The following is a 22,915-nucleotide window of genomic DNA, read 5'->3' as shown; positions in this document are numbered from 1 at the left end:
ACTCACTAAGTAACATTCAACATACAAATGTAGGTGCAATTAAAATGTTCACAAACAATAAAAAGGAAGATGTTGTAGTTGAAGATTTTCATTTTTTGTATTATGTACATACAATTATAACATGCACCTTTTCCCTTTGAAATCTGATTTGCAGACATCCACATGCTTTAATAGGTCATACTGGAAGGCTGGAAAGAGACACAGACAAATACAATGGATTACCATGCCTGGTGCAATTTTTAGATTTTAAAAATCCTCATATTTAAAGAATTACCAAGACAAAGGACAGATGGCATATTTATGAAAAGGTGACTAAGCAGGGTTTTTATATTACATTGTCTTTAAGGACACAAATGCTAAATTGGTGGTGAAAGGAACATTTAACAAAAGAAGCAGAATGCAATTAATGAAAGAAACAAAATGCAGAAACACATACATCTCTATTGGAGCGGTTTCACTGATTGTATTTTGACTTAATTATAGGTGGGGTTCCTAGAACTTAAATTAGTAATAACATTCTTCAATCTGTTGGTTTCAGTGGTTCTGATATTAAGCATGATCCAGTTTGATCAGGCACAATTTTATGTAAGTTCCCAAGAGCAGCAGATATCAGTTCCATATGTATTATCGCTTACTTACAGCAGCTTATTCTCTGAACTTATTACAATAGAAAGCTAATTAAGAATCAGAAAGATGTAAATATTTAACATGCACTGGAGTGGGTTTTTAAAAGCAGAAACAGAGTGATGATATTCACATATCTATTAAAACTGCAGTTCATATGTTGTTTAAACAACTTTATATAACTAGCAGGAAATGCACAATAAAAACTGTTGCAGTTTATCTCTTAAATGTATTTAAATATGAGAGCTTTTCAGTATGATTTTTCTGATAAAACCAAGCTGTACTTGGGGTGAAGGCCATATATGTGAACTAAATTGAATTGCTTAAAATGTCAGCTAAACGCTCATATCAGGTAAGAGAGGAAACTTTTTTCTTACCACTTTTTAATTTTCTTAACCTTTGCACTGTAAGTCACAAGGGACAGTATATTCAGAATACATGGATGTCCATGCACACATGTATGTCTGTGCACATATATACACACACATTATTTTTGTAAGTTCTTGTTTGTACTGTTGCCATAACAGTCTTGTCCATTAAAATTACAGATAAACATGTGCAATTTCATTGTCGGAGACATATGATCTGTTATTAAGACCCCATCCACACTTTCCTTGTTGGAGACATATGATCTGAAACTACATTATATGGTCAGTGTAGATTCATATAATGCACTCCAGTGTAGTTAAACTGCATTATATTAGTCTATACTGGTCATATAATGCTTTATATAGCCGATTTAAACTGATATATGGCAGTGTAGATGGGGCCTAAAACAAATGCAGAATATCACATTCGTGCAGAAAGACCTACTGAGTTCATTTGCTTCTTTAAAAAGCGATTTCATGTTCTCGATTTTTAAAACAATGGCGGTAGCTATGTTTATCTTATAGCAAGTATTATGGTCTACTAATAATTTACACACAAACACTGATCATTTTTTAAATAAATCTTTGAAAATTTTAATTCTATTTTTTACATCACAAAGGAGCAAAAGTCATTGCTAGTGCTTCAAGATTTATAATATATGTGTCCATGAAATGATGTGTAAAAATATTTTTACATTATACATTGCAACATTTAAACTTCTGGGTTACAGCGCAGCCATCTATTTGTTCTCCGGGTACCAAAAAAAGCAGTGCAGACCTTTCCTACAATTGTGATATGGTTTATCAATTTGGATGCATGAGCATATGCAAAAGCCTTTCATCACTGTCTTGTTTAGTGACTCTTAAAATCTGTTTAAAACCCAGAGAGGCTCTGTGATCTGAAAGTGCTTCAAAAGTGGCCAAGACCAAGGCGCATGAAGCGTCATCAGCCGGCTGCATAGCTGCTCAGGAATGAGTAGAACATGGGGAGCTTCAAGCGCTGCTGGTCCTTGCGACACCAAGCAATAACAGTTCCTTCGTTATTTGCCGTATACAAATGATGTCCGTCACAGGAAAAGGTAAGGCTGTAAAGAATTTGGAAACAAAATTACATCTATCACAGCTTATATAATACTAGCATGTATACTTGGCGTTGCCAGGGCATGCATTTTCTTTGTGGCTTTTTCTTTCCTTCCTTTCTTCCCCTCATACCTTTTTTCCTTCTCTTTTTTCTTTACCTCCTTTTCCTTTTAGCTCCTCCCTCAATCATTTTAAGTTGGATAATGAAAGCTATGTGTGCCAAATTTGGTCCAGATTTGTCAAGCCATGTAGGCTTGATGAATACTTTTTTATATATAGATACCAAACATTTACAAGACATGGGGATACAGTTTAAAAGAGAGGCAGAGGAGATAATGGAATGCCTGTGCTCGAATAGACATTATTTTTAAATATATATTGATTCTATGTTTTTGTTCTTCAAGACAATGTTTAAAGAGAAATTCAAGGTATCGACAATTTTACAATAGCTGCACTACAAAAGCAACTCTAGATATAATCAAAGCATATGAAAATTGAATCATTTTATGTTGAATAGGTAGTTTTAAAATTATAACAGTAAATTGATAGGAAGCGAATGTTATGTTTTTACCTCACAATAGGTTTATTTGATTTAGGAAATGTAATTTCTCGAACTGGTTTCAAATCCCATGTGCTCCACAGCCTAAAAATAAACAAATGAATAATAGAATTAATGCTACAATATACAATCTAATTGCAGGCAAGGCTTTCCAGAGATCTGGAGGTAGTCTTGTGCCTTAATTAATGATCACAGTATAAACATTTTAATAATAGGTCTTGGTATGACCTCTAGCCATACCCATGTTGTAAGATTTGATCATTTTAAAACTGCATTCAGAAAACCCAAAATCTAGCTCTCTGTAATGTCACTCTACTGCCTAAATACACATACTGTATATGGCTTAGGTCCAGGTTATCTGAAGGACCGTATCTCCTTCTATGAACCTGGTAGACATCTAAGATCAACTAGGGAGGGCCCTATCTCTGTCCCATCACCCGCTCAAGTGCACTTGGCGGGAACACAAGAGATAACCTTTTTGGTGGCTGCTCCCAGACTGTGGAACTCCCACCCAAGAGATACCAGGACGGCCTTCCATAGGCAGGTCAAGACTTTTTTCTGAAGGCAGGCATTTGGGGAAGGAGGGGGGTTATGCTGCTGGGGAGGTTATAGGGGGAGTTGGAGAAGACACTTAGTTTTAAACGCAATTTTAATTGTACAAGTATTTTTATTATATATTAACTGTTTAACTTCCATGACACAATATTTAATGGTGTTTTAATTTTTGTATTTGCTTTGTTTTAGATTGTCATGAGATTGTGTGGTTGTTAGCCACTTAGAATCTCCCACTGGGAGAAAGGCAGGGTATAAATAAAGTTACTACTACTAGTACTACTACTACTAATAAAAAAAAATTAGTGTGACTACCATTGACACCAGAACATAAGAAAAGTAGCTGGAGCAGACCATCTTGTTTTCAAATATGGCCAGCCAGATGCTTCTGGGAGATCTTTCCTGTCATTGGCCTTTCCTCCCCAGCTATTGCTAGTCATAGTTAATTTCCTTCTTATAGCTATTTGTTGTTGAGAGATACCTTCCCTTGTGATGTGTCTACTGCCGCTTTTTCAGACACGTAAACCATGTCTTTTATATAGTTTTGTTGTAGTTGATTCTTTACACTATACAAAGTATTTTTCTTTGTCCTTAATATGTTGCTGATCCATTTCAATTGATAATCTTAAATTTTACTGAATGAGAAGCATAAGCCATGCATATTGCTCTTTGTCTCCCTGAAACGCCAAAACATGTAAGCTTTTCTTCACATGGAAGCCCAATATTTACTATGTCTGTGATTCAGCAAATCTATCTCTTGTAGTCATACCCAGAGAGAATGAATAGATTTGGAATGATATCAAGCTTACATTCTTTCTTAAAAGATCATGAAAGAATGGGTGCATATTCATTTAAAAAGACTAAAGCGCAACCTGTTTCTAAGGTCAATGTATGCCATTTTGATAACATTGTAAAATACTTATTTGGTTGAGTAATATATATTTCCTCTTTTTATTTTTTATAAAGGGCAAAATACGTTTTAATGTATTGTAAAATGATCACATTTCTTCAATAACTTGTTACAAAGTTAACAAGGTAGGATCAGTAGAATAATAATAATAATAATAATAATAATAATAATAATTATTGTTATTATTATTATTATTATTATTATTATTCTACTGATTATTATTATTATTGTTAACCTGCTTTATCTCTCCAAAAAAAAGACTCAAAGCGGCTTACAGTAAAACCATACAATAAAGTTTAAAACCCAAACATTATAAACATTAAAATAAATATTAACAGTATTAAAAATAAACAGTTAAAACCCTTAAAACCAATTAAAAACCTATTCATAGCTAAAACCACAGTATTCCCTGACTTGATTTTAAAAACCTCTTTCTTTAAAAGCTTGTCTGAATAAAAAAATAAAAATGGGTAAGAAGTACTTCACAGCAATCGTCATATTTTAAAAAGAGATGTTAGGAAAGAAAAGGATGGTAAATAGTTCCAGAAGATGTCATTGTAGCTTTTTAAAGCAATGCATACAACCAGAAAAGAAAATGATTAATTATAGCCACTAACCGTACAACCCCATTTTCTAACCCTCCAGCAATCACATTGATAGAGACGCCTTCAGGCTGGTTAGAGAAGGCAACGGAGCATATGATTTCCCTGCAGTGCACATGCCCCACAAGGTCCCCATTCACTGTCCACAGTCTGAGGTCACTGCCGCCACCAACTGAAATGCAAGAGAGCCAGGAATAAGATAAAGCAATATACTTCTCAAAAAAAAACCCTGCTCAACTAATAGGATTTTTAAAATAAAAGACTCATGTACAATTCAATACAAGCACTTGAGATACAGCATTTTATAAAACAACCCACCCCCGACACACACACACATTAACAAATCTAGTACAGTACTTAGAATAAATAGTCACCAGAAGATTCAAATCATACAGAGAATCCACAAACCTAAATTTGGGGCTTCTCAAACATTTATTTTTTTAAAAAAAAATATCTATGTGCTTTGTGAGATATAAACCAATTATCCAAACCTGCATTAGTATCTGTTAAAAGGACCAGCAGCAGAGTAAAACTCTATTTCTAAGCATATGAGAGATCAGAATAATTAATAGAGGATAAACACAGAATTCCACAATGGAGTTCACAGCTTTGGTTTTCTAGGCTATAGTTAGGGCTATGCTGCAGAACAATACTTACAATACCTAATTTTTCTTGAGCAATCTTTTGAGAGAATACTGGAAACTGAGAAACAGAGAATACTAGAAAGGTATTCAGTTAGATTTCCATATTGTACTAAAATCTGACAGTTTAGATTATCCGCAAGAAATTCTACCAGCAGGCTGTAATCAACATATGGCTAAAATCTACATTATCATTAGCTATTATTTCCTTCTTTTCTAGAAATACCAACACTGCATATTTGCATCCATTTCAGAGGCAATGGGAACATCACTGCTATTTGTCTTCATTTTGTATCTATAGTTAATGAACACTTTAATACAATCCCCATGCTGCCAGTTACTTAGTATGAGTAGGCAAAGAAGAGATGTAATATTAGCAAAAGCAATTTTGGCTTGTATTCCCCCCTTAGGAGTTTCTGTGATGCAAAAGTTTGGAGAACAAATTTGACCCAAGGGTGATTTAGTCAGAGAATTTAAACTACCATGTACACTTGTGTGTACCCATGCGTATTGCTAAGCAAACTTCCATTTCATCTTTGAACAGGCATAGTAAACAAGTTGACTAGAATTAAAGTGCTACACTGTGTTCTGTCCGGAATGCTTCAACAGTACCACAATCCTTGATCTGCACATATCAATAGCACCAAGCAACATGGGGGATCCAACATCAGACAAGCTGTGCCAAGGGGCTCTCTGGATCCCCACTGATACCACCTACTGGACCAGGTTTTGTCAGTATGTCCCAGCAAGGATTTCAGCAATTGGGTTTTAAAGAGGTACCACAGTTCAGTGAAAGAGCATGTGCTATACATGAAGATGGTATCTGCAAGTAGGATGGTGGAAAACTCTTTAGATCAATCTAACAAAGTGACGCTCTACTTGTAAGAAGACTGTACAAAAAAAATCCCCATTCACTGAAAAAGACATTCCTGTTCAGGGCTCCAGCCAGATTAGAACAGCAGCCGTATGATGCAATGGAAGGAGGTTCTGAATAACTAAATGACACCAGCCTGCCACACACAACCTGGAACCAAGATTTTACTTTGTTGTGCTACACGGCGGCAAGTGATGGAAAAAACACTGCTTTGGAAGAGTCACTGTGAGTCAAGACAGATACTACTGAATGAGATTGACCATGTATAAGGCAACGTCTGACATATGTATTCATAAGTATATGAGTATGAACACTAAACATTATCATTTTATAGCTAGGTTATTGCAGTGTAACTGGGGAGCAAAACAAAAAAAAGTGTTCTTCTAATTCTAATTGGTCAAATCCCTCTCCATTTACCAGATACTCTAAATTGCTTCAGTTGGCTTAGGTGAGGTAGCTTTTAGAAGGTGTATGTTTCTTCAAGTTCTACCATCTCTTCTTATTATTCATAATCTCACCTGGATATTTCCTGGATGTCTCTCTCACAATATAAAGAGCATTTCATGTTGGGCATTGTACTATGAAAGTCCTTGATTGTATAGACTTATTCATCCCACCTCTGCACTGGCTGTCTTACAGTGTTTTTCATATACATTCAACTTGTACCAAATTAAGGATTCTCCTTATGTTTCTAAATTTTCTTCTGTTCAGTTTTCTGGCTTGGCCATGTGCATAACTGGGCAAAGAGCCATAGTTTAGATACTTTAATATTTGCCCTTCTGTCATGTGACTCCTGCATTTCTGGATGGTAACAAGAAGTAATGTAATCCCGTATGTTGTTCAACACAAGACTTCCATGGAATATACCCACCTACTAATATTGCTTTTAATATATCTGGGAATCAGTTACATTTGGCTCAGTTGAGATTTCTGTGCAACATATCCCAACAGAAATCTGATCCACACAATTTAATTTTTTATTCTATATTTCTCTGTCTCTCTTTCTCTTTCTGTTTTATGTTGTGGTGTACTTTATATGTAGCCTTTCATGAAGTTACTAAGGTTACAAGACCAAGCAATTTGCTCTTACTAAAAAAGCACCAACCTGAATCACAAACTGTTGCAATGTCCCCTGTGGTTTCACTAGCAGATACTGCTGTTACGGGGCTCTTGTGTCCAGCGAGACTTTGTACATAGCACAACCTATAAGAGCCACGGTTTTCAAATTAGACAATTAGATTACAGTATTAGTACCAGCACATTGTTTCACACATCTCTTTCCCATACCAGTTCTGAATACAGGCAGTGCCCATGTTACAAACATGTTCTGTAGGTTTGTTCTTAAGCTGCACTTGTATGTAAGTCAGAACATGTACTTTTTAAAGTGTAACTCCAGATATATAATGTGCTTTAGATAGCATAGGGAAGGGTTTGCATCCCTGTGGTGTTTGTTTTACTGGCTGTGCCCGTTCAGAAGATTTTCCTTCGCTTTCTGTCCCTGTGATAATTGGATTTTGAAAAACATGGCTTGTTGTAGAAACAAGAATTGGTGATGAAACTTCAGTAGAGACACCTTTTCCCTATGGATTTCCCTTCCTAGGGGCATGAGTCATTTGTAAGTTGGATGTTTGTAACTCGAGGACTGCCTGTATCTTACTACTAAAACCTTTCTGCCATACCAATATACTAGATACTGCACAGATGGAACAGATGTTACACATTAATGTTACAATTCATGAAACAAAGCAAATCAATCCTAAATCAATAAAAAATTAGAAGTTTAGTACAATGCAGATATGAAATGGAATCATTTGAAGACCAATTTACCTGTTCAAATCCCATATGATGCAGGTTCCATCTTTGCTTACACTTATCATTATGCTGTAGGGCTTGCAGACAAACAAGCTAGTGATCTCTGCAGTATGGCCATATAGATGCACCTGAGATTCCATTTCAATCTCAGAAGGCTGAAAAAGAACAAGAGCGCCATATGGTCAAAATTTATCATGTATAGAAGAAAATGAAAAGGGGAAAATACCTTCTGGCAAAGGCAGTTTGAGTCGAGACTTATGTGGCAGATATTTTAATAGTTTACTTTCACTAGATTCAAGAGACTAAATCCAAATGTTAGTCCTAAACACTGAATTGGTAGAAATTTGTTAAGTCCACTTTTATGTCAATTTGACTGATTTGATGGGTGTATTCTAGTTGGGACTAACTAAAACATTTTATAACTTCTGATCTCTACAGTAGTGTATTTTATTTCATCAGGTTGTAAAACAGGTTGTTCAAGGCTCAAATCAATGGCACAGAAATCTTTAAGAAACCAGAATACTTAGCTGACAAGTAAATGATAATATGGTATTATCTGTGAAAGACACCTTCTTCAGATCACTCACATAGTTATTAGCATAAAGAAAATGAACAGATAGCTGTTTGAAGAACCAGTTACAGGTAAGCTATCTGTTCCTCTATATCAGGCATCCTTAAATAGTGGCCCTCCAATTACTTGGGCCTCCAAATCTCAGAATTCCTGACCGTTGAACAAGCCATTAAGGATGCCTGCTCTATATAACTGGCCTGCCTCAATGCACATATTCTTCCTTAAATAATTCATTTTTTTCTCTAGTGAAGAACATAGTGATTTTTTTGCCATAGTGAAGAACAAACTGCTATGAGAAAAAACAGCTACAATATTTAATTCCATTTCTCCCTGACTTGAAAAGTCAGAGTGTTAAGTTACAGAATGTTAACACAAAAGGCTGATAATGGTATACAGCAGAGGTGAGAGACAACAGTAAAGAGACACTAGTTACATAACTCAAGAAGTCAGGTTTGCTAGACTTCAGCAGCCGACATGCCAATCCTAAAATGTCTTGTGCCAAGTGTTCAGGAATATAAATGATCTTTTCTGCTCATACAGTTTTACATATCATAGTAGCAGGCCTGTAGCGAGGGGGCGGTTTTAGGGGTTCAACCCCCCCCCCCCGAAATTTTTCAGGTTATAAAAAAAACCTGGTTTACTCATGAATTTTAACTGGTTAACCAAATCCCCATGCTAAGTCTATGAGACGCAAAACATTAAGAGTCCCTCCAGGCACTATTTCAAGCAGATATTGACAGGTTTGTAGTGGGGAGAGGTGTGTGCTAGGGGTTCAACCCCCCCCCCCCCCCCGAAATTTTCAAAACCCCTCCCGAAATTTTTTTCTGGCTACGGCCCTGCATAGTAGTATAGTGGAATATTGACAGAATGCTCTAGTTTTGAATGCACAGAAATGGCAGTGCAAACAGTGTGGAATAGCAGTGTTACATACTTCAGTAAGTTACACATGAAGACTGTCATTGGTATTTTCTGCGCTGCACTGAACCACATTGTTTCCTATTACTCTTATTCAGCTGGGAACAAAAAACAAGACAGATGCTAGTGAGCATGTTGTCATGCCATATGGCCTTGTCTCAAGAAGCTGATTAGACCCAGAAGCTGCACCGCCTGCCTGCTGTGCTAACTATGTGCAACTGTGGGGATTCTACAGAGGGGAGACACACCTGCGCAGCAGTGTATACAATGCATTGCACACACAAACATTATGCAGGTCCAAACTGCAATAATTTATTTGAACTTCACTCTTCTTTACCAAAACACTATTCTCAAACTGAAAATAAATCTACTTTTGGTGGTCAAAATAACCCCCTGAAGCACCTGTACTACTAATCAAGATTTTTCTTTAACCCAAAAGTTAAAAAGAAGTTTCAATATAATAGGTTTTAACTTGACATACGCATTATGTTCTGGAGAACAGTTAATCAAATGTTGAAGAAGTATCAAATTTTAATGGGCAATCCTTCCCCCAGTCTTTTTCCCAATAGGAATTTCTTTTCCAAATCACAGTGCTTTAAAAGGTACATGTTGCAGGTATTATTTAATTATTTACTTTATTTATACCCTACTTTTCTTCCCATGGTAGCTAACAACCACACAATTTGATCACAGTTTAAAACACAGCTAATACAAAAAAAATTAAAAACCCAATTAAATAACAATTAAATATGTCTTCTACCAGTATCACCCATCTCAGATCTGCAGCTTCCTCTATCTACTTTAAAATACATAATCTAGCTACTTTATCACATAATCGTATTATAGATATCTTACATCTCATGGGAATTGGGGCTAAACAATTATATATCTAGCAAATATATGAAAAGCAGTAGCATTTTGCTGTAATATTATACTGTATTATAGCACATATATTACAATGTAACTGTTGCATGGGAATTGGTAACATTTCCTTTTTAATGTTAGGAAAGTAAGAGCATAGATCATAATTTTAAAAATTATCTGAAATAGTCTGGTTTTTAGAAAGTTAACAGTTTCCTGGTTTACTTACTGTACTATTTGTGAATCTGTTCATATAGGCTGTGATGACACCACATTTGCTGCCAGTAAAAAGTTGACAGCTGTCTGGCACCCAAGCACAACTTGTTACCTTAGGTATAAGAACAGAGGAGACATTATAAGCATTAAATTTTAAACACTGAAAAATCCCTCAGCAATAGCCAAAGTTATCTTAGCCAGAGATACTTAAACGTAGTTAATAATCAGTCAGAACTGATTTATGTAATAACTGTGTATAAGTTTTCATAATTTGAAAGTAGTTACTCCTGTGATATGTGTGATACTTTATGGGAAAAGGTGTAGTGATGCCAAAGGTATGTTATAGAGCAACACAGAAGAACTGGCTGCTGAAAAGTGCAAAGTGCCATTGCATAAATGCCAATACACATGTCTATGAATGCATGTGCACATACATTAATTTCTTATATCAAGACTCATTAACTTCACATTTTTTGCATGTCCAATTCCTTTACACCAGGCATGGGCAAACTTCAGCTCTTCAGATGTTTTGGACCAAAGTTCAAAACACCTGGAGGGCCCAAGTTTGCCCAAGCCTGCTTTACACTAACATGCCAACAGCTTCCCATGCAAAAAAGGGAGGCAAGGGAAATAATGGTTGCTTACCTGTAACCATGTTTCTTCGAGCGGTCATCTGTGAAATTAGCACCTGTGATAGTTGATGCACCTGTGCAGCAATCAACTGGAAACCTCTGGAAAGCTATAGGCTTGTCGCTGTGGCCCCGCTCAGCCTCCACAGGAGGCAATATAGGCCATGGAAGGGACTGCAGCCTCAGTTCCCTTTCGCCGCTGTACTGCGGCTCGAGAACTGAGCATGAAATGCGGGGAGGATGGGCAGGGAGGTGCTAATTTCACAGAGAACACTCAAATAAACATGGTTACAGGTAAGCAACCATTCTTTTTCTTTCGTGGTCTCTGCTGAAATCAGCACCTGTGATAGAATAGCAAGCCACAAACCTTGGATGGTGGGCATCATGCCAGTGCCGAGAAGAGTACTGCTCTGCCAAAGGTGGTGTGCCTCCTCGACTGGAAATCCATCTTGTAGTGGGTGGCAAATGTGAGCAGTGTAGCCCAGATTGCCGCCCAGCAGATGTCTTGCAAAGGGACTCTATGGAGGTACACTGCCGAAATGGCAACAGCCCTTGTAGAGTGGCTTCGAAGGTGTGGAGGCGGATCTCTGCCTGCCATCTGATAGGCCAGCTTAATTGTTGAAACTACCGATGCAGAGAGGCATTGTGGAGAGACAGGCAAACCCTTAGCATCATTCCGATACTTCAGGAAGAGCCTTGGGGATTTTCGGAAGTCCTTTGTTCTATCCAGGTAAAAGGCCAATGCCCTACGGACATCAAGGAGATGCAATGTCCATTCCGTGTCTGTTGACGGGGCTTGAAAAAAAAAAGCAGGAAGAACTATATCTTGTTCAATATGGAAAGCAGTTGCAACTTTTGGGAGGAAGGCAATGTCCGTTCTGAGGACAACTTTATCCAGGTGAAAGCGAAGGTATGGTTCATCAGCATGCAGTGCACACAGTTCGCTCGATCTTTGTGCTGATGTGACTGCTACCAAAAAAGCAACCTTCCATGACAGGTAAGAAAGGTCGACAGTAGCCATGGGCTCGAACGGTAGTTTGGTAAACGCAGAGAGCACTAAATCGATCTGCCATGAGGGAGGCAGGGGGGAGACTGGCGGTCAGAGATTCCAGTACCCTCTGAGGAAGAGTTGTACAAGAGGATCCTAGAACCAGGAGGCACCGCCTTTCCTGCAACGGTAAGCAGAAAGAGCAGCCAGATAACATTTCACTGACGAAAGCACCAACCCGTCTTGAACCAACATCACTAGGAAATCAAGTAGGAGGGAGGTAGTAGCTTGCAAAGGATCCACTCCTCGTTTTTGAGCAAACTGAGCAAAATGGTTCAATTTCACAACATACGACCGCTGCGTGGATGGGTGATGCGCAGCATCTATAATGTCTGCTACTGAGTGGGAGAGTGGTGGGGCCGGACTCGCCATGCCATGAGGCAAAGGAGGCCAAGATCTGGGTGGCATATGCGGCCATCCCAGATTGTCAGTAGGTCTGGCAGGTTGCATAGAGGAAGACACTCTCCCATAGCCATCAAGCTCAGGAGCGAAAGCCAAGGCTGTCGTGGCCACTTTGGTGTTATTACATGGCATCGACATTGTCGGCATCCATCTTGGCAATCATTCTGTGGAGGGGAGGGATGGGTGAGAAAATGTACAATAGGGGGCCTTTCCACTTGTACAGGAAGGCATCCCCTAGACAGCCCTGTTGTGTGCCCTGCGGCATTCTGGAGCAGTAGAGGACACATTTGCCATTCTCGGGGGCTGCAAACAAATCTATGTTCGACTGACCCCCACCTCTGAAACAGCAACACTGCCATGCGAGGAGTGTTGAGACCCACTCTGCTGAGCTCGTCCACCGTGCTGTTGTCCTGGCCAGGGAGATGTATGGCGACAAGCATTATCCCCTTGGGGATAACCAGTTCCAAATCTCCAGCGCGAGGCGGAGGAGGGTCCAAGATCGAGTGCCACCCTGTTTGTTCAGATGCAAGACTGCTGTCATATTGCCTGTACGAATCTGAACCACCTGGGCAAGGACAGAATGCTCAAATGCATGAAGAGCCTTCTGGATTGCCATGACCTCCAGAGCATTAATGTGGAGCTTGGTGTCGGCTGCTGACCAGTGCCTGTGGGCTGTCTTGGAGCTGGAGTGGGCTCCCCATCCCTGAAGGGAGGTGTTGGTTGTAATGACTGTTGAGGGCCCTGGGGGCCGGAACAGCATACCGACACAAATGTTGCTGCACTTCGTCCACCAGTGCAATGAGTGAGGTACTGCAGGTGGGGCAGATAACATCCGGCTCTGTCTGTGTCGAAGAGGATCGAACACGCGAAGGAACCATGACTGAAGCAGGCGGAGGTGCAACCGGGTGAATGGCGTGACCACTGTTGTTGAGGCCATGTGCCCGAGTATGGACTGCACATGCTTGGCATCCACAGATGGTGATTGGATTATTCGCAGGACAGCAGATCGAAGATTGCGGAAACGCTCCTTGGGAAGATACGCCTTGCGGTTGAGGGAGTTGATCAGGATGCCTATAAAACATATGTCCTGTGTCGGCTCCAAGTGGGATTTTTGGAGATTGACAATGAGCCCCAGACTCTGCAAGGGGGAAAGGGTGAGCTGGATGTGATCCAGAAGCTGTGGACGGGAATTTCCGATGAGCAACCAATTGTTGATGTAAGGGAACACCGTGATACCCTGAAGACGTAAGTGAGCCGCCACCACTGCCATGCATTTGGTGAAGACGCGAGGAACTGTGGATATTCTAAAGGGCAAAACCCTGAAAGAGAAGGCCTTGTGGCCTATCTTGAAGGACAAGTACTTGTGATGGCATGAAATAATGGCTAATTAGAAATACGTGTCCTTCAAATCAATTGTGGCGAACCAAGCATGCTGCGGAATCAGGGGAAGAATGGTCTGAAGGATGACCATATGGAACCTGCGTGCCCGGATGTAAAGATTCAGCCCTCGGAGATCCAAGATTGGTTTCTGGCCTACATCCTTTTTGAGGACCAAAAAATAGGTGGAGAAAAAGGCTGACAAAAACATTGAAGGGTGAAGCGGCACGATAGCCCCCTTCTGGAGAAGGGTGCAAACTTCGTCCCACAAAACAGAAGAGGGAGATGTTGTCCTGACAACTCCTGACTGAGGCAGACTTTTGAACTCGATGGTGTAGCCATTCCGAATAATTTCCAGCACCCACTTATCAGTGGTGATGCTACACCATGCAGTGTAAAAGTTGGCTAGCCTTGTACCAAATCAAACAGTCGGAGTGCTATGTTGAGAAGGTAAGTGTGAGGGATCCAGGTGAGTACTGTGTATCCCGTGATTAGGTGAGTGATCACCGTGAGAAGGCAGAGAGGACACCCGTGCAGAAGAAGGGAGAGTGGTGTCACTAAAAACACTTTGTTTTGTTTTGAGATTTCCCTTGACCTTGCCGACGCGAGGCAGCTTGCGTCTGTTGCTTTGTGAGCGTGGTGGTCTGGTTTGGGAAGAGGCTCGTGAGGAAGAGAAAAATGGCCTACGAATGTAGGAAGATGACTGCTGGCTTCTTGATCGTTGACGAGAAGATTGGGAAAAACCAACCTTATTCACCGCTTGTCTCACCTCCTGTGTGTCCTTTAGGTGAGTATTTGTTTCAGTATTAAAGAAGCCATCGTCATGCACCGGTAGATCATCTGCCAGCAACTTGCCCTCTTCTGAAAGGGTTGAGGTGCGTAACCAGGCATGCCTTCGAAGGGAGGTGGATAATGCAAACAGTTTCCCTGCATTATCTGCAAGATGCTGATTTAAGTCCTTCTGGGCTCTTATCAACAACAGAGCCTCACGATAGTAGGCTTTAGCTATAAGTTGCTTATCAGATGATAGGAAGTCTAAGTATGATGCCATCTTCTCCCACAAAAAAGCATTGCAGGAAGCCATGTATGCACCATAATGTGCCATACAAGTTGTTAAACAGGCATTAGCATGTGCCTTCTTGCCGATTCCTTCCAGCTTCTTGCTCTCTTTATCAGATAGAGTAGGATGAGATCTACTAGATCTTCTACATTTAGCCATGTCCACCACTACCAAATTTGGCTTGGGAGGATGGGAAACCCAATTTACCAATGCCAAATCAATGCGGTACCTTGTATCCCATCTTTTCGACACAGCTGGGACTAAAGAGGGAGGCTGATCAGGGTTCTTAGTCAACTGGAGCAAGTATGGCAAGGAGGGCAGAGCTGCCACAGAACGCTGCCTGCTGAACTTGCTGGTCAGGAGGATACATATGATCGTCTACTGGCTGTTGGGTCTTTTTTGTGGAGAGATTTAAAGACTTAGCCATGCACACCATTAAAGCCGCAAAGGCTGAGACCACCTCTAGGCTTGTTGCTGTTGAAGCATCGGCCTGATCAGGCATATCCACCGAGGAGCCTGAATCAGACAAAGTGTCTCCACCCCCATGATGCTGTGAGGATGGTGGGTCCTGTGGCAATGGACGTACTTGGGGTGACGTGTCTCACGAACAGGCACAAAATGGTAGGCCTTACCTCCACAAGAGTAGTGCACATAGTCAGCAGAGTAAACATGGGGAGTACAACTTGATGATGTCTGCCCGGAGATCTGTAAAAGGAACAGCGTCCAGGACTGCGGCCTTGGGAATAATAACTCCACTGGCCTGGCAAGGGGCTCCATGAACGGGAGCGCCAAGAGCTGAGAGTGAGATTGTGTTGCACGTGACTCCCATGGCGAATACAGCTACTGCTGGTAAAGCGGATGTGGGGGACTTAGGAGCCGGTTAACCCGGCCCCGCCCAGCCACTTCTGGCACGCCCAGCAAGGCCAAAGCCTGCTGTAAGGGCGGTGAGGGCGGCACTGGTGGCGGGAGCAAGGCCCCGCCTCCACTTCCGGCGTCTGCCGGAAGCTCCAAGGACGCTTGCCTTGACTCCACAAGGGAGACTGGCAAGGAAGATGGCGCTGCCGAGGCCTGGGCTGCCGGAAGTGAGGAAGTGGTAAGGGCTGTTGGGCATCTGCAATGCTGGGCATCTTCCGCTTCCTTTTACCTCCCTTCTACAGGGAGCGAGTTTTCACCGCATGAGCCGCTCTGCGCTTCTTCTCAGCGCTAGCGGCATTGGTGTCCCTCTGAGCCTCATGGGGTCCTTGCATGGGTACCGGAGTCTGGGAGGGTGCTGTGGCTTGAGAAGCTCCCTCAGGGAGGAGGGCTTTCTCATGGAGAAGAGCCTTGAGCCGACGCTCCCAGCTTCTCCTTGTCTTCGGCGTAAAAGCCTTACAAAAAATGCAGGTTTGCACAGAATGCGTCTCCCCCAGACAGACAATACACATTGCATGCCCATCTGTCTCTGGGAGAGCCCCACCCCCACCCCACAGGACACACACTTCTTATTAGGAAGCAAAGACATTATACAAACCAGGGCCAGACGAAAGAATGGTCAGAAAGCAGTCCGAGTCAGGAATAGAGACAGCAACAGGTCCTTAAATAGTCCAAGAACGTTACCAAAATATCTTATTGAATTGTAAATCCGAGAGGTTTCTTATCCATGCTGCAAAGGCAGCTGGCCTTGCAATATAGGCCTTGCATGGCCTATATTGCCTCCTGTGGAGGCTGGGCGGGGCCACAGCCACAAGCCTATAGCATTCCAGAGGTTTCCAGTTGATTGTTGCACAGGTGCATCAACTATCATAGCTGCTGATTTCAGCAGAGACCACAAAGGAGAAGGAGAACACACAAAAATAGTATTCAAGAATGAAGTAGGAGGAGGAGAAGGAACCCTACAAGATTCTCCTGGCATTTACTGCATTTCCTTCTCCACAGCTAATACCCCTTGCTTGATAGAAAACTGGGTTTTCTTTTGAGGGGGGGGGGGTGGTTATTTTAAGGATTGCACCTGAATCTTCCTGAAGAGTTTGGCTTGGAATAAGATGAGCCCTCTGCATCCACAAATCCAACAATCCACAACTTGAATATCTGTAGTTTACTGAACCTCATGAATGGTATGAAGTAGCTAAAGCATATAGTATGTTCCTAATCTGTAAATGTGTGAGGTGGGCAAAGCAGATAGGGGTAAGCATCTAGGATCTTGAAGCATCTTGGAGTCCTTGTGGACAACAAGTTAAACATGAGCCAGCAATGTGATGCGGCTGCTAAGAAAGCCAATGGGATTTTGGCCTACATCAATAGGGGTATAGCGTCTAGATCCAGAGAAGTCCTGCTCCCCCTTCTATTCTGCCTTGGTCAGACCACACCTGGAATACTGTGTCCAGTTCTGGGCACCACAGTTGAAGGGAGATGTTGACAAGCTGGAAAGCGTCCAGAGGAGGGCAACTAAAATGATCAAAGGTCTGGAGAACAAGCCCTATGAGGAGCGGCTTAAAGAACTGGGCATGTTTAGCCTGCAGAAGAGAAGGCTGAGAGGAGACATGATAGCCATGTACAAATACGTGAGGGGAAGTCATAGGGAGGAGGGACCAAGCTTGTTTTCTGCTGCCCTGCAGACTAGGACACGGAACAATGGCTTCAAACTACAGGAAAGGAGATTCCACCTGAACATCAGGAAGAACTTCCTCACTGTGAGGGCTGTTCAACAGTGGAACTCTCTCCCCCGGACTGTGGTGGAGGCTCCTTCTTTGGAGGCTTTTAAGCAGAGGCTGGATGGCCATCTGTCGGGGGTGCTTTGAATGCGATTTCCTGCTTCTTGGCAGGGGGTTGGACTGGATGGCCCATGAGGTCTCTTCCAACTCTACTATTCTATGATTCTAGGTGTCTGGGGTTCACAGTGGACCTTGTAGAATCATAGAATCATAGAATAGTAGAGTTGGAAGAGACCACATGGGCCATCCAGTCCAACCCCCTGCTAAGAAGCAGGAAATCGCATTCAAAGCACCCCCGACAGATGGCCATCCAGCCTCTGCTTAAAAGCCTCCAAAGAAGGAGCCTCCACCACGGCCCCGGGGAGAGAGTTCCACTGTCGAACAGCTCTCACAGTGAGGAAGTTCTTCCTGATGTTCAAGTGGAATCTCCTTTCCTGTAGTTTGAAGCCATTGTTCCGTGTCCTAGTCTGCAGGGCAGCAGAAAACAAGCTTGCTCCCTCCTCCCTTTGACTTCCCTTCACGTATTTGTACATGGCTATCATGTCTCCTCTCAGCCTTCTCTTCTGCAGGCTAAACATGCCCAGCTCTTTAAGCCGCTCCTCATAGGGCTTGTTCTCCAGACCCTTAATCATTTTAGTCGCCCTCCTCTGGACGCTTTCCAGCTTGTCAACATCTCCCTTCAACTGTGGTGCCCAAAATTGGACACAGTATTCCAGGTGTGGTCTGACCAAGGCAGAATAGAGGGGGAGCATAACTTGTAAGGCCTTTCTCCTCATATCCTCCCAATACTCCAATTTTTATTTTTTATTTTGTTCAAAATTATGCCCTCAGGGAGTGTAGAAAGCAATTTTGCTATGCCCCTGCCTGTTCTAGTTCAGGAAGGGACTTCTCTTAGAAGGATAAGTAACTACAGTCAGCCCTTCACATTCATTTGGTTTAGGAGCACAGGGCTCCCATGAAAGTGAAAAACCATGAATAAACAAATTGCTATTTTTATTTGAGATAATACCTTCCTAGGGATTTCTAGGTCTTCCAGCAGGACTATGGTTGATGTCTGCTAGAAGGCAACTATAGAATTGCACTGGGCAACCTAGAAATTCATAGAGCAGTTTTCCCTTTAGAAATCTCTAGCATGACTGGAGGAAGTTGATCATTGAATCCCACCTGGAGTTTCCTACAGATAATTTGTTAAATAAAACCCATGCATAATCAAATCCGTGAAAATCAAAAACTACATAGATGGAAAACGACTGTAGAAGCCTCTTTCAATTTTTGGGAAAAGGCCCCTTGTGTCTAAAACAATTCAGGGCGGAAATGTAATGAAATCACCTCCTCTGATCCAGAGGCTTTCAGAGATATTAAAGCTATTAGGTAGGCAACCCCTCATTCCCCTTAATTTTTGTATTGGTATCTTAGGACTCATACAAATGGTCATGGGAGAGGCATATATCCTGGAGTCTGCCATTTACTGATCCCTGCTCTACTGTTATGTCTGAAGCAGGCCTCACAGATGTATTACTGACTTGGCCTTCATGATGTGGAGCAGGATTTCTTAAACATGTTCAACTTGTAAGCCTTTTTTAGTCAATACATTTTTATGTGGCCCCGGGTTTATAAGTATATGAAATAGTTATATAAATCAAACTTTTTTGGGGGGGATGCTGTGCATGTGTCAGATAAGATAGATGTGCCTAAGAGAGCTCCCTAACTGCAAAAGAAATAAAGCTTCTTTTTAAAGCCCAGGAAGATCATAAATCTCTCTCTCCAACCTGGACCCAGTCGTGAGATCGCAGTTTGAGCGATTGAAACTTGAAACCTCAGAAAATAAATCAGAAGACTGGGTGAAGGAAAGAACTGAACGTGAGTTCCATAATGGCGGAGGGAGTGGAATGGGGGCGGAAGCTGGACCAAATATTACAAACATTGAATGAACTAAAGATAAGCACTGATAGCTTAAAGAAGGGGAATGATGAATTAAAAGAACAAGTTGAAATGATTAACACCCGGCTGAGATCAAAGGTGCAACAGTACAAAGGGAAATTTATGGAGGTGCAAGAGATTAGAAAACAGAAAGAGGAGATAGCCAACTTAAAAAAAACATTTAGAAAGTGCAAACCAAAAACTCCTAAACAAGATTGCTGACCAGGAAGATCGGTCTCGAAGGGCAAATATACACCTGAGAACAGCAGGGCAGAATTTTCAGATGAGTGACAATTTAAAACAAAATATTGTCAGTTGGCTACAGACTTTGACCAAAATTTTGCCAGAAGATATAGAACGATCGCACTGGGCTTATAGAGGTAGAAAAAAACCCAGACACATTTTGATCCGATTTTCAAGGGAGGCAACGAAGGAAAAGGTGTATAATCAGCTTCGGAAAATAAAAGACCTTACCTTGGCAGGTAAAAAGGTCCGGCCTCTCCTGGATCTTTCATCAGAGACATTGGAAAAAAAGAGCACAGATGAAAGAAATTATAAAAGTCCTGGAGGGGAAGAACCAGCAATATACTTGGGCTTTTCCTGCTACCCTGATCGTCTATAAAGAAGGTAAATTATATAAAGCTAGTGATTTGGCTAGTGGAAAGACCATGCTTAGACTTCTGAGATTTTGTACAGAAGGGGGAAGTATCAGATGAGATGGAGGAATCAGATAATGAAGAGGTCCATAGAAGTTTCAAAAGAAAGAAGGGGAGTAAAAAGGCCAAGGACACTCTTCAGGCAGCTGGACAGATAAGATCAATAGAACTGGAAGCTGCAGACAGAGGAGGGCAAATAGAATCATGCTCAACTCAGAGTATACCTGTTATTGGAGACTTGATGAATAGGGAAGGAGAGCAGGGTCAAGATTTACAAGAGACTATAGACTTAAGAAATTTGAAGCAAATGGACTTAGATCAAATACGAACTTTGGAAAAACAATTGAGAGAACTAAAAAAGCAAAAGCTGAAAGAGGAAACAAGGAGAATGGAAACAAGATCCAAGATGTAAGGGGGAAAAAACCACTTTGATAAACTGGGTTAAATTTTTTTGCAGGAGTGGGAACTGGAGAAGGGCAACGCAGCCACCAAGTGGAGTCTGGGAAGGGAAGAGAATAGAACTCTTTTGAGTCCTCCTCTGATGAGAGAAAGGAAAGGACTGGACTCTGAGGGGAAGGGGGCATGATGGGGATCCAGGGAGGTGGGCAAAATGGGGGAGGGGAGAAGAAAAGAAACAGAAGAGACAAGGGGGAGATATAAAAATGGAATTAAACCAAACAAAGGGGTGATTTAACTATATTGGCACTGAATATAAATGGAATGGCAGATCTTAAGATTTATAGGATGTTGAAATTGGCAAAGGACTGTAGGATAAATGTGATAATGTTATCGGAAACTCATAAAAAGAGGGGGAGGGATAAATTGATTAAGGATAAAACATGGAATAGAATTTTTGAATCTCGAGGGACAGGGAACTCACGAGGGGTAGCAATTCTAATCAATGAAAATGTTCCGTTTCAGGAGCTTGCTGTTCAAAAAGATAGGGAAGGAAGAACAGTTTTCGTGAAAGGGAAGATAAATCAGGTTAAAATAACATTAGCTGCGATGTATGCACCGAATAGAAACACAAAACAGTATATATTCAATACAAAAAAGAAGCTGGATAATTATGCAGAAGGGACATTGATTTGGGCAGGTGATTTCAATTTGGACTTAACTAAAAAAAATAAAAAAGCAATAAATGTAAATAAGCTTAATATGGTGGATGCACATGCAAATCAAAGTATTAGGGATACTTTTTATTCAGCAAGACTTAATAAATTTAGCTGTATAGATTATATCTTATTAAATAAAGCAAGCAAAGCCCAAATAAAGAAGATAGAAAGGAAACCAATATTTTTGTCAGACCACAGTCCTCTGATTGCAACCTTGGGATTGAGTAATGAGATTAGACAAAGAATTTGGAGATATAATTTGGTGGTAATAGAAAAAGATGAATATAAATTGAAGCTTCAGGAGGAGATAAAAGAATATTATAGAATAAATGATATTGGAGAATTATCTAAAACTGTGGTGTGGGACTAATTTTAAAGTGTATTAAGAGGTCAGTGTATTAGTATTGAGTCCTACATAAGGAAAAGTTGGAGAGAGAAAAGAGAAAAATGCATAAAAGAAATTGAATCAATACAGGAACAATAGAGAATAATGAGGAGAAGAAATATAAATAGTATATTAAGGCAGAAAAAGAAAGAATTGGAATTAATGGATGAGGTGCAATGGAACAAAATGAGACAGAGTGTGAGGCAAGGAATTAATGGATGGGGTACAAAATCAACGAAACAAATGGTGAGATATTTAAAGAGGAGAAAGGAAAAGTCATGTATAACAAAACTTAAAGATAAAAATGGATTGGTAAAAGATGGGAGAAAGGAACTAGAAGAAATAATGAGAGATTTTTACAGGGAGTTGTACCAAAAAGAACAGGTGAATACTGAAGAAATAAAACTTGGGAATAAAGTAAATGAGGAGGATAAAAACATGCTAAATGAAGAAATAACACAGGAAGAAGTAATTCAGGTAATTAAAGGACTGAAACAATATAAGGCACCTGGTATAGATGGATATACAGCAGAATTTTATAAGACCTTTATGCATGAGCTGGTACCATATATGGCTGAAATGTTTAATGAGGTATATATGAGAAGTATTGTCCTGGAAACATGGAAACTTTCTGAAATTATTCCATTTCTGAAGCCAGATAGACAACTGGAGCTCCCAGAATCATATCGTCCGATCAGTTTAGTAAACCAAGATTATAAGATATTCATGAAAATTATAGCAAATAGATTGGAAGTTATTCTACCAAAGATTATAGGAGAAGACCAATATGGGTTTGTTAAAGGGCGGAGTATCAGTGAACCAATAAGAAATGTTGTTAATGCGATTTGCCATGCGACAAAAACAAAAAGAAAATTGTCAATTCTAAAGTTAGGTGTGTATAAAGCTTTCGACAAAGTAAACCATGAATATCTGTATAGATTATGTAAAGAACTAAATTTGGGGAATGATTTTTGTGAAATGATTAAAAATGTATATAGGGAGAATACGGCTTGTATTAGAGTGAATGAACAAAGAACGGCAAACATTC

The 22,915-nt window shown here is 40.7% G+C and overlaps 1 protein-coding gene across 6 annotated transcripts in view; it reads right to left on the bottom strand.

The window, feature by feature from the left end:
* Positions 1-1,558: 1,558 nt before the first annotated feature.
* Positions 1,559-22,915, bottom strand: part of lyst (lysosomal trafficking regulator) — a 128,164-nt gene continuing 106,807 nt past the window's right edge. For all 6 annotated transcript variants that reach the window (XM_062975305.1, XM_062975314.1, XM_062975317.1 and 3 more), the window contains 6 exons: positions 10,599-10,697; positions 8,038-8,177; positions 7,316-7,413; positions 4,711-4,867; positions 2,644-2,715; positions 1,559-2,077 (listed from right to left, as the gene is read on the bottom strand). In XM_062975305.1, coding sequence (XP_062831375.1) covers positions 1,939-2,077; positions 2,644-2,715; positions 4,711-4,867; positions 7,316-7,413; positions 8,038-8,177; positions 10,599-10,697 — 705 coding nt within the window. In that variant the 3' untranslated portion in view covers positions 1,559-1,938. The remainder of the gene's footprint in view (positions 2,078-2,643; positions 2,716-4,710; positions 4,868-7,315; positions 7,414-8,037; positions 8,178-10,598; positions 10,698-22,915) is intronic.

This window comes from Anolis carolinensis, chromosome 1 (assembly GCF_035594765.1).
Source record: "Anolis carolinensis isolate JA03-04 chromosome 1, rAnoCar3.1.pri, whole genome shotgun sequence".
Lineage (NCBI taxonomy): Eukaryota > Metazoa > Chordata > Lepidosauria > Squamata > Dactyloidae > Anolis > Anolis carolinensis.
Note: the sequence above shows the minus strand (reverse complement) of the source record. Positions and strands in the feature narration are given on the sequence as shown.